The sequence below is a fragment of the Cololabis saira genome, chromosome 1, assembly GCF_033807715.1.
Source record: "Cololabis saira isolate AMF1-May2022 chromosome 1, fColSai1.1, whole genome shotgun sequence".
NCBI classification, from domain to species: domain Eukaryota; kingdom Metazoa; phylum Chordata; class Actinopteri; order Beloniformes; family Belonidae; genus Cololabis; species Cololabis saira.
The window spans coordinates 20,257,981-20,270,607 of record NC_084587.1 but is presented as its reverse complement, the minus strand read 5'-3'; the positions used below and the strand labels follow the sequence as shown (position 1 = coordinate 20,270,607).

The 12,627-nt window shown below is 41.3% G+C and overlaps 1 protein-coding gene across 1 annotated transcript; it reads left to right on the top strand.

Annotated features, from left to right (window-relative positions):
- Positions 1-1,215: 1,215 nt before the first annotated feature.
- LOC133451467 (polyunsaturated fatty acid lipoxygenase ALOX15B-like) lies at positions 1,216-12,376 on the top strand. The gene is made up of 14 exons (XM_061730526.1): positions 1,216-1,383; positions 3,920-4,124; positions 4,259-4,340; positions 5,005-5,127; positions 5,227-5,330; positions 7,303-7,469; positions 7,547-7,690; positions 9,090-9,293; positions 9,455-9,541; positions 9,631-9,800; positions 10,047-10,168; positions 10,319-10,419; positions 11,404-11,574; positions 11,751-12,376. Exons 1-14 carry the CDS (start codon positions 1,231-1,233, stop codon positions 11,928-11,930), a joined length of 2,013 nt encoding a protein of 670 aa, XP_061586510.1. The 5' UTR covers positions 1,216-1,230; the 3' UTR covers positions 11,931-12,376.
- Positions 12,377-12,627: the final 251 nt, after the last annotated feature.

Below are 12,627 nucleotides of genomic sequence, written 5' to 3'. Positions count from 1 at the left end.
CTGATATCTCTGAATGGATGTAAGACCACCACTTTCAGCTAAATCTGTCCAAGACTGAGCTTACTGTCTGCCCAGCCAGTCCACCCCTCCTCAGATAAGCGTTGGATTCCATCACACTTGTGCCCATGTATTCTGCTAGGAATCTTTGTCTAGCAGCAGTCTGATCAGCACCTATCTATGCTGTACCCTCCTATGTGATTTCTTGCTTGTATTGCTCTCTCAGATATAAGTCACTTTGGATAAAAGCATTTGCTAAATGACAGTAGTAGTAGTAGTAGTAGTAGTAGTAGTAGTAGTAGTACTAGGCCAATGTGCAATAAGTCTATTAGACACATAGACATATACAATAGATGTATCTCTTTCACTGTTGAGAAATCATTGACAGCAGGTCATGGGCAATTTCTTCATGTAGTTCATGGGAAAACAAGTGCATCTATGAGAAGTGATGACTGAGTAGACAATTTACTTGTATGACTTAAAAAACTCTGAAGAAGAAGATGACTCTAAATGTGTTAAAACACCTGGAGCTCCTAATCATGCAATTGGGGAAAAAAAAAAGAATAGGCTACGTGTGGCAGGGCGCAGGATTGGGGCATGGTCTGCAGGGGAGAGAGGGAGTGCGGGGGAGTTGCGCACAGGTGACGCGGCTGGAACAGCTGATGGTGCACAGGTGTGTCTAATCACTCTGTGTATTTCAGTAGGGTGCGGGCCCTGGAGACGGAAGAGGACAGAAGCAGAGCAGCTCTGCTGAAGGTGCTGGTGTACGTGTGCCTCTGAACGAGATTAAAAACGTTTTCTGCATAAATCCCTGTGTCCGCTGTCCTTTCTGTGACCCCGTAGCAGCGAGACGTGCTACACCATGGTTAGATGTGTTGTAAGCATTTGCGTTTCTTCATGTAATGTGATGTAATGTAATGTGCAATTTCCAGCTGATGCTGACAAGCATGGGCGTAACCACGCATTCTTTGGGGGAGTCGTGTCCCCTCCAATACTGGGAAAATACCAATCTGTCAGTGTCCAAGACACTCCTACTAGACCCTATATATTTAAAGACAAATCAGAAATGACAAGTTCAAACCAGGCTTGAGGTCTTCAGAGGAACGTCTTACTTACATCAGCAGAGGTGAGACTGGAACACCCAGGTCCATCCACAGAATGGCTAACATGATCATTACTAAACATTTTGTCGCTCTTTCTCCTTCAGGATTTGTTGTACTTTCTAGTGTGGAAATGGCTGAATATGAAGTGGCTGTTTTCACGGACAACCGTGTAGCTGCCACCACATTCAACAATGTCTTCATTAAACTGGTGGGGACAGAAGGTGAAAGTGAACGCACACGGCTCGTGAGCAAAAAAGGGATGTTCCTATTCACCAGGGGAGCAGTGAGTCTGGAAAATTATTTTCTGTGTTCATTTGTATTTACAGGCTTCCTTTTGAAACCATAGATGTATAAAAAACAGATATAATGCTCTGAAAGGTTGTCAAGAAGATGACTAAGTAAAAAACATAATACCATGAAGCTTTTAAAATTGCGTGATCATGTTACACTTACTGACCAGGGGCCTCATTTATAAAGCTTGCGTGTGCACAAAACAGGGCTTGAAAGATGCGCACGCCACCTTCTATGCAAAGGTTGGGATTTAAAAAAAAAAAACCTAACGGGAAAATGTACCTATACGCAAACTTTGATCCTAGCGAACAAACATTTTGAAGATATGGAGAACTGGCGACGCAGACGGTGAGGTGGTGAAATTAAGCCAGATTCATGTCATACTTTTAATGTCATCCCATATTAAACTTATATTAGTGCTGATCGCTGTAGCGGAGCCAGAGTGGGGACGAGGGGGCGGTCGCCACGGGGCCCACAAGCTCATAGGGCCCTATCATTGTGATACGTTCATATATAATCGTAAATTGTAGGCTATAATTACGATAAAATGTGCATTGTGCGGACAGTGTAGGCTAATTCTTACTTCTGTCCTGAACGCATCAGGGCTGTGAAACCAACCTGATTGGCTGTAAAGCTTGAATTATGGTTCTGCGTCAAACCAACGCAGAGCACAGGCCGTCGCTGTGACGCTGTCGGGAACCCTTCAGACTTCTCTGTCACTCCATTTCTCTGCCGTGCAGTACGCCCTGTGACCGCTAATTCGCAATCTTTTCCTGAATGGTTTATCCGACTATTTCCGGTCACAGTGAATCAAAGACATAAGGACAACTATTGTGCAAAAAAAAAACAAAACAAAAAAAATCACACATACACGAAGAAAAGAGCGCAGAAAGTTCACGACTGCTTCAAACCGGAAAGCGGAAATGCATTGCTACCAAGCAAACCAATCACAGCCCTCTCGTCTGCGTCGCCTCGACGCATAGTTACAATTTTCGGGAGGTACACGTCAGTGACGGCGTCAGTGACGGCGTGTGGTACGTGTCGACGCGTACCACACGCCGTAGGCACGGCGTCGTTTTGACACAGAACCATAACTTGAGCTTAACGCAGAACCATAAATCAGCCTTAACAGTTACAGCCAATTTGCCGACTCGGCAAATTTGCTGCCATGAAGGAGGCATGAAGGAGGCTAAACTTTAAAAGAGGACTAAGCATGTACAAAGTTTTGAATGTTACCCTGTTTTCCACATTACCTGGATTATTTTGTTTGGGCCAAGGATTATGGAAGAGTCAACTGCCATTAGTGAGTCAGTGTAACCTTCATGAATAATTTCTTTATCAGAATGTTGTGGTAGCCTTGACCACCTGCTGTGTCTATATCTATCTAAATAGATTGTGTAATTTTAGACCAGTTATGTTTTTTTTTTTGTGTATTTAAGCTGTATCAAAGATGGAACTGAGTCAGTCCGTGACTATCTGAGTTTTCAGCGCCATGTGATTGACAGCTGTTAGGTCTATGTGTGTGTGTGTTCTTCTGAACAAGTTTGTGACTTTACTCTGCTTTCTGCAGAATATGCCAATAGGCTTGCTTGGCTCAATAAAAGTGAGAATAAATTATGTTTGATGGGTAGGATGAGGTGTTGTTGAACGTTAAAATGACTGTCATAAGGACCCATTGAGAATGCTTCGCCCCCTCTGTGCTCCGCCACTAGCTGATCGTGTCCCTCTGTGTTTGAAGCACAGCGTCAGTCAGGACACGGCCACTTCCAGGTTCGCCATGCGCTTGGATTGCTCTGGTTTTGCTGGTGCTGCAGCCGCGGTGCAGGACACGCCGAGCCGGGAACCTCCTCTCCACCAACCGCGACAACTGTAGAGTGACTGAGGACATAACAAATAAGTGCCGGCCACTCTCCTCTTGGCCTCCAACTTCCGATCGCACCACTTCTTTTTTATTTCTGCCACAGATCTGTCCGTGGCACTCACGGCGTTTAGCGCAGCAACTACGTGCTGCCACTCACTCGCTTTATTTTTGTTAGTGATGCCACTACTGTGACCACCAAATAATGTTTTCCTGGCCTCCACCTCATCCACAACATCTCAATCTCAGTCTCTGTGAAATTTAGTATCACGGTGGCTCGACACATCTCATTCATCCAGCCGAAACAGACTGCAGGCAGGCGCTGCGCATGATCAGCAGGCTCATTCATATGCAAATACAGTCATGAAGTGCTTTGCATTGACCATACATGGTACGAAATGGGTGTGTAGAGGGCGGGATATGAGGCGAATTCACGTGTGCAACCTTCCAGCAGGACTGTGATTTATAAAGGGAACATTGCATGCAGATGTGCGTGCACACAGTTTTATAAATCAGGATTTTTTTGTGCTCACACCATTTTCGGCTTTTCAGCGCACGTACACTTTTAGTATGAATCCTACGCACTCTTTTCTAAATGAGGCCCCAGATCTTGATGGTCAAGCACCCTTACTGTCTGGTAATGTTTTAAAATATTCTATCATGGTTTTAGGTTTCATATTTTACCGTGTGGTGCCCCACTTCCATCGGAAAACTGCTGTTGATAGAAATAGACAAACAGGCTCTCCCGTTGTTCCCCCAAGACGATTGGTTCCCTTCCAAAGTAGAGGTGAAATCTCCAGAGGGATGCACCTACATGTTTCCAATCTACCGCTGGGTCTGTGATGACAAAGTACAACAATTCAGAGAGGCAATAGGTTTGTGGAAACATTCTCTGTGCATCATAAAAAAATTGATTCCGTGTACAAGATTAGGGCAACACATTCATCCAAAAACACTACATTTTTAAAATGATCAGCAGTCAAAACTTTTCCGTTTGTCTTTTTACCAGCTCTGAGAGTCTTTGATGACAACCATCATCTTGGCCGACACGCTCGGCAACTGGAGCTGAAACAGCGAGAGGAAGATTACTGGTGAGCACTCAGAGCTTTTACACATTTCAGTGTTACGCATCTAAACAGTAAAGAGTATATACTGAGTATATCCCAATTACACTTAATATAATTAACTCTTTACAGTGAAAATTATCATAATTGGTCATATGTACATCTACAACCTCAGTATACATACATACACTGAATAATTGTAAAAAGAAAAACAGAACTAAGTAAAACATTACATAAAGGAAAAAAATGACAAATATACTTCTACAATAACACCCAAGGTTTGAAATTATTTTGTTTCAACTATTTTATTGAGTAGCTATCCTGATTAACCACAATGCAACATTGTTACATTTACCAGGATCTATGAAGTAGATAGAAGTAGTAGAAGTAGACGGACGGATGGACAGACAGACAGACAGACAGACAGATAGATAAAAAGAGTACAATAGAATAAAATACTGAGGTGGAAAAGAAAACACGTAAATAAGATATAAAAAACAGAATGAAACGAGAACACCTGAAAAAAACCAAGGTAAATAAATAGGTAAGGTGCTGTGGCAACAGTCAGAGTGCAAGGTGACAAGCAGATTTAGTCCAGGTGTGTGATTGTGTACCGATAATAATAAAGCAAAATTCAAGTGTATTTTATTTTAAAGTAAAGCTGGACATACATTCTCTATTTTTTTCCCAGCTGGGACGTGTACAACGAGGGAATACCCCACTGCCTAAAGGCAGATGAACTTGGTTCACTGCCTTACGAAGTCCAGTTCTCCTTCACCAAGAACTTGGAGTTTAACTTCTCCACAACCACAACGTAACATCTTTGTGTTATTGTGTTATTGAACTTTGTTACTAATCTATCAAAACTATTCAAGGTTCAGCACTAATATTGTTTTTTATTCCTTTTATTCAGACTGATAGAGTTAAAGCTGAAAGGACTATCTGACTATAAGGAGAACTGGACAAGTATTGATGATGTCACTGGAGTGTTTTGCTGTAAACACACCAACATAGCAGGTAGTAGTAGTTTGCCACCACTACAGGCCATTTAATTACTTTGTATCACACATACTTTTTATTGTGCTACTAGTGCTAATAACCCTAATAAGGATTTGGGTTTATCATACAGAAAGTAAGCAGAAACTTGAATCTCCATATAGAAGGAGCTAATTGTTTCAAAATTATGAACACCATTTCTTTGAGATGTAAACTGGTACGCTGTACTGTAAGTAAAAGAAAAGTGTGTGGAGACAAAGTGGGGTCCTTCACATTTTTCACGTTGAAGACGTCCATTAGTTTTTATTTTTGATTCAGTTCTGTTGTGATTCAATCCCACTTTGAATTCAGTACCAATTACATTTTTATGACAATTAATTTTCGGACCCAAAATAAGTTCTATTTCAATTTGACTTTTCCTTTCATTACCAGTTCCAATTGAACTTCACTTCAATTCCAATTCAATATTGATTCAATTTCAATTAATATTCAATTCACTTGCAATGAAAGTTCAGTTTAATTTAAATTCGGTTCCAATTCAAGACCAGTTCAGTTCTAGTTCCAATTCAGTTCATTTGTACAATACCGATGAACAATTTTCATCTGAAGGTACTTCAAACAATAAGGGAAGACATTTAAACCAGTTCAGTATAAAAAAAAGTTGAATGATAAACTACCTAGATTCCTATTTAATTACAATGTACTTAATTTTCCACCCTCTGCAGGGTGCTCGAGGGTTCATGGGAATTTGCCCAACCAGTCTACATGTGCTTTGTGGATCTGGAGAAGGCATTTGACCGTGTCCCTCGTGCCATCCTGTGGGGGGTGCTCAGTGAGTATGGAGTCCGGGGCCCTCTATTAAGGGCTGTCCGGTCTCTGTATGATCGGAGTAGGAGTCTGGTTCGCATTGCCGGCAGTAAGTCAGACTTGTTCCCGGTGCATGTTGGACTCCGGCAGGGCTGCCCTTTGTCACCGGTCCTGTTCATAATTTTTATGGACAGGATTTCTAGGCGCAGCCAGGGGCCGGAGGGGTTCCGGTTTGGGAACCTCAGGATTTCATCTCTGCTTTTTGCAGATGATGTTGTCCTGTTGGCTTCATCGGACCGGGACCTTCAGCATGTGCTGGGGCGGTTTGAGGCCGAGTGCGACGCGGCAGGGATGAGAATCAGCACCTCCAAGACCGAGGCCATGGTTCTCCACCCGGAAAGGGTGGCGTGCCTTCTCCGGGTGGGTGGAGAAGTCCTGCCTCAGGTGGAGGAGTTCAAGTATCTCGGGATCTTGTTCACGAGTGAGGGAACGATGGAGCGTGAGATTGACAGGCGGATCGGTGCAGCGTCCGCAGTTATGCGGTCGATGTACCGGACCGTCGTGGTGAAGAGGGAGCTGAGTCGAAAGGCCAAGCTCTCGATTTACCGGTCAATCTACGCACCTACCCTCACCTATGGTCATGAACTTTGGGTAGTGACCGAAAGGACAAGATCGCGGATACAAGCGGCCGAGATGAGTTTCCTCCGCAGGGTGGCTGGACGCTCCCTTAGAGATAGGGTGAGGAGTTCGGTTACCCGGGAGGAGCTCGGAGTCGAGCCGCTGCTCCTTCACATTGAGAGGAGTCAACTGAGGTGGCTTGGGCATCTGTACCGGATGCCTCCTGGACGCCTCCCTAGGGAGGTGTTCCAGGCATGTCCCACCGGGAGGAGACCCCGGGGAAGACCCAGGACACGCTGGAGAGACTATGTCTCTCGGCTGGCCTGGGAACGCCTCGGACTCCCCCCGGAGGAGCTGGAGGAAGTGTCTGGGGTGAAGGAAGTCTGGGCATCTCTGCTGAGGCTGCTGCCCCCGCGACCCGGGAACGGATAAAGCGGCGGACGATGGATGGATGGATGGATCTATTAATTTTCCATATTTCTAACATTTAGTAACAATTAGATTTGGAATAACTATATAGAGAAATTCTGTTTAAAGGAAATTAAGTCAAATTTTGTTCTTTTTGCAGACTATGTCCAAAAACATTGGAAAGAGGATTCTTTCTTTGGCTACCAGTTTTTAAATGGTGCCAACCCCACATTGATCCGACGCATTTCATCCCTGCCCTCTAACTTTCCCGTCACTGACAATATGGTCTTCCCCCACCATGAGCATAACTTGGACTATGAAATGAGGGTAAGTTAACTGAAATATGGTGGAGTGTAAATATGTGAGACAAATCACTTCTAATGTTTATATAAAAATTCAAACAGAAAGGCAACATATTCCTGTGTGACTACAAAACTATGGATGGAGTGCAGACCAGCACCATCAATGGGAAGAAGCAGTACTTGATGGCTCCACTGGTTTTGCTCCACAAAACTGCAGATGATGAGATGATGCCAATTGCTATTCAGGTGAGATAAGAACTCAAATACAGGTTGCACTGAAATTCAATTTTGATAATGGTCATTGATTTACGCCTCAAAGGATATACATTTTGTAGCAGCATCCTCATGGCGGATCAGAGGGGTTTCTGAACAAACAAACTTAAACTAACACCCCTCAACTTTTTTTATCAAAACATATCTCTGCCATTGTCAGTTTGTTCAACTTAAAATATTCAGTTCTAATTCTGTCCCCCTCTCGTCTTGTGTACCTGCCCCCTCTTGTTCATCATCTATCATCTCCCTCTTGGCCACTTATAAGTACACTTATTCAGTTTTCTATTTTACTGTATTTTTCTATTTTTTATTTTTCATACTTATGATTTATCTTTACCGTTTATTTAGTCTGAATTCATGTTGCCCTGAACTCGTATCTGACTTTGAGCTGCTGTGACACCCGAATTTCCCCTCTGGGGATCAATAAAGGACTATCTTATCTTATCTTATCTTATCTTATCTTATCTACTTCTTCAATATATACAACATCAAGTTCCATTGCTATGCAGACGACATCCGGCTCTACCTGTCCACTAAACCCAACCCCACTTCACTGATTCTCCCCGAACTTTCTCAAGCTCAAAAGTGATTAACAGTGATCCTCATGGCCCCGAATTCCATCTTCTCTGAAGTAAATAATTTCTTCCCATCTCCACTGACAATGCATCAGTTTCCCCCTCTCCCCAGGTTAAGAGTCTGGGTGTCATTCTGGACAACACCCTCTCTCTCAAGTCCCATATCAGTAATGTCACTCGGTCAGCTTACTTTCAGTTACGTAATATTTCTCGCCTGCACCGTCACTCTCCTCCTCCACTGCTGAAATTCTGGTTCACATCCTGGTTATATCCCATTTAGATTATTGTAATTCTCTCCTCTTTGGTTTGCCTACCAATTCCATCTGTAAACTGCAACTGGTTCAAAACACTGCTGATCGTGTCATTACTAGAAATCCCTCTAATAGTCATATAAAACTCTGCAGTATCTTCACTGGCTCCCCATCCAACATCCCATCATCTACAAGATCATTCTCCTCACACACCACTTCTACTGCCATTTTTAAATCATGATTCAAGGCCTCTTTAGATAGGCCTTCTGCGTATGAACTTGTTGCATCACTGATAACAGTATTACAACCCTTCTCATTGTTTTATAGTTTTTTTTTGCTTTTTTTGTATTTGACAGACTGATTGCTCTTTTAATGTTGTTCTGGGACCTAGAGTGTCTAGAAAGGTGCCCATTAAATAAAATGAATTATTATTATTATTATTTAAAAATCCAGTACCACTAAAGTAACAGGAGCCTTGATGATTATTGACCTCTGCTTGTAATAAAATGCCATGAGTGACCCTCATGCTCTCTCCTTGTTCTGTAGCTGAAACAGAAACCATCAGAGGACAACCCCATCTTCCTGCCCACGGATTCTGAGTACGACTGGCTGATGGCAAAGATTTTTGTGAGAAGTGCGGATTTCAACGAGCATCAGCTCAATGGTCACCTGCTGCGTACTCACCTGATGGCCGAAGTTTTTGCAGTGTCTCTGCTTCGTAATGTACCCATGGTGCATCCTCTGTACAAAGTAAGGGAAGATGATGAACCTTGATGTTTTTATTTGTGTGTGTGTAGCAACATTACTGACCTTGTTACAAGTTGCTTCATTTAATCTGAACTGGTGATTGTGTTACTGTGTGGACCCAAAGAAGAAGTCATTGTTGCTAATCGAGTCTTCTCTCCAATCAGCTTCTCATACCTCACACTCGCTACACGCTGCATATCAACTTCTTGGCACGGAAGACACTAATATCTAAGGATGGTGTTTTCACCCAGGTATGAAAACACACTATTACTGCCACTAACACACGCAGAACGTCAATGGGGTGTATTTGTCTTATGCTATGATTTTTACTTTTCCCTAGTTTGTATCCTCTGGTGGAGAGGGCATGATCACAATCCTGAAGAGATCATTGTCCTCAATGACATACACCTCCCTGTGTATACCTGATGACATTGCCGAGCGTGGGCTCCAGGACGTACCAAACTACTACTACAGAGATGATGGACTCAGGGTTTGGGCGATCATCCACAGGTACTCCGGGCTGTCCCAGTTTGATTTTCACCCTACTCACGATGACAGACTGAATCATCCAGCTGCTCAAACAACATCTGTGTGAACCAGTGTGCACTGGGTTTACAGATGAGAACAAATTCCTTTAAAGAACTGGGAAAAAGGGATTGAAAAATATATTGAAAACTCTATATGATTTTAAATCCTATAGTCTCCTGTGTGTACAGTGCATGTTTTACAGAATGTTATCCCATCTTTTTTGGTAAGGTTTGTGGACGGAATCCTCGGGCACTACTACCAGAATGATTCTCATGTTCAGCAAGACTCTGAAGTCCAGAAGTGGATTTTGGACATTTTTGAGCACGGATTCCTTTCCCAAGCATCCACAGGTACGTAAATGAAAAAAAATAATAAAAGTACAGTTTATGTAGATAATGGCTTATTTTGAGAAAAATAGACATTTGATGATGCAAGTATCAGTTTAATTTTGATTTAATTAATTCAATGTTGTTCTTAAGTCGATTCCTTTTACTTATCAGGAATTCCACAGAGATTTACAACTTTGGCTGAGCTGGTCAATTTTGTTACCATGGTGATTTTCACTGGCTCAGCCCAGCACGCTGCTGTTAACTCTGGACAGGTAAAGAGTGGCTGGTGAATGGATGAATTTGCAGTTTGTGGGGCTTTTAGTCAAAGACATTAAAAAGTCGGTATTGAGCAGAAATTTGAATGTATACATTGGAAAGGCTTATTTTTAGTAGGTATGCCCATGTAGTTTCTCTGATCTGGATTTACCAGTTCAATTCAATTCAATCAAAATACTTTATTAATTCCTGAAAATGAAAAGGATTAACTAGTTAGTCGTTAAAAGAGTTATTATAGTTCACGAAAACTTAAGATATAACTGAAACTAATGATGAAAAAAATATCCAGTTAACTGAAATAAAAACTAAAACTAAAAATTTTGATAAAACAAAAACTAAATGAATACTAAAATTAACTATGCAAAACTAACTGAAACCAAATAGTTAGTCAATTCATTAATGTTTGGTACTTAATTTTTCTAATATTTTCTCATGCTAATTATTCAAAGGAAAGAAAAAATGTTATTTTGTACTATATGGCACTGTTTAAAGACTTATTTATTCTTCATTTTTTCTGCCTAAAGGAAATAGCTTTAGTTTAGAAAAATAACCATATTTTTCAAAACTAAAGCTACTGTTGATCTTGTTAAACTAACTAAAACTAAACTAAAATATGCAAATGGTTAAATGAAATAAAAATTCTAAACTATTTTTACTCTGGTACGAAATATCATGGCTAAATGAACTCGTTTGAATTCATTTTTGTTGCAATTAGCTAAATCAGTTTATTATTATTGTCTGAATTCATCCTGTACGAATCCAGACAATATTATTACATGCAAATTCACCATTTGCAGAATTAGTTGCAAGCAGCTCATTAGTCACCTCAATATTAAAACCTGCAGTAGTGGAGTGACTGACCAGGATGCTTGCATCCCTAGAGACGAGAAGCTGCTTCAATGTTAAATGTGCCACCTTTTTGGTAGTATGATAACCAGATTCAGTAACACAAGACTTTATCACTTATCTGCTCTCTGCAGTATGACTACGGTGGCTGGATGCCAAACAATCCCATCTCTCTTCAACTTCCTCCACCAACCAAGAAGGGGACAGCGAGTGAGGCCACGATGCTGGCGACATTTCCTGACGTCAACACAACAGTTCGAGGCATGGCCACCATGTGGCTCCTCAGCAAACAGTCCAGTGACTTTGTAAGTAGGCAAGAGTTCAGAGCAAATGCCATTACATTTATGATCATTCTGTATCAAATACTGATATCATAGTAAATTTAGTCAGTAAATTTAAAAGAAAAGTAATTTCAGAGCTTATTTTTTCAATCCTATGTCAAGTGTTTATATGTTAAGAGAAAGGAAATGTGTCTCATTAGGTCCCTCTTGGCCAGTACCTTGAGGAACACTTCAGTGAGGAGACTCCCTGTAAGGTGATACAGGACTTCCAAAAAGAGCTTGAACTGCTGAGTGAAGCCATCAAAGCCAGGAATGAGAATCTGGAAGTGCCTTACACATACATGGATCCAGAGAAGGTGGAAAACAGTGTCGCTATTTGAATATTTAAGGAAGTTATCCATTAATGCAACAGATTACTGGTTGTGAGGCCTTCTGTAAACAAGAGAAGAAACAAATGTAAAACGCAAGAGACAAATCTTCTCTAAACATGCAATATAACACTTTTTATTCACAATATCTTTCTTGATTCAGTATGATGGTGACAAATTTTAGCTGATTTTATTAAATAACTATAGCATGATACACTACTTCTTATAGCAACGCATGCATGCGCACGCACACACACGCACGCATGCACGCACGCACGCACACACACACACACACACACATTGATAAATGACACCTGTTCAATATAATCAATCAATAATATATGCTCTTGTATTTGTTTTTAGTATATACAGAATGTAATAAAACAATACAATTTCTTTTTTTTTTAAACAGGAATTATTACATAAACATAACATAAACAGTGGCGGGTAATGTTTGTGTGGAAATCAATAAAAACAACGTATTCACTCGTGGTTTTATTACTCTTATTTGGATTGGTCCTTTTCACAGTTCTGATTTATCTAATGTCCATGCATAGTTAAAAAGGGGAAAGGGAAAGCGTTGTCCCTGGTTTTAGCAAGTTATTGGCACAGTCTGTGTCAAATTTGATCAGGTAGTATTTTATTTAGGTCAGCGAGGTTCATTTAGGAATGGTTCTTAATAACGCAGCTTCACAGTTACACAAAAATT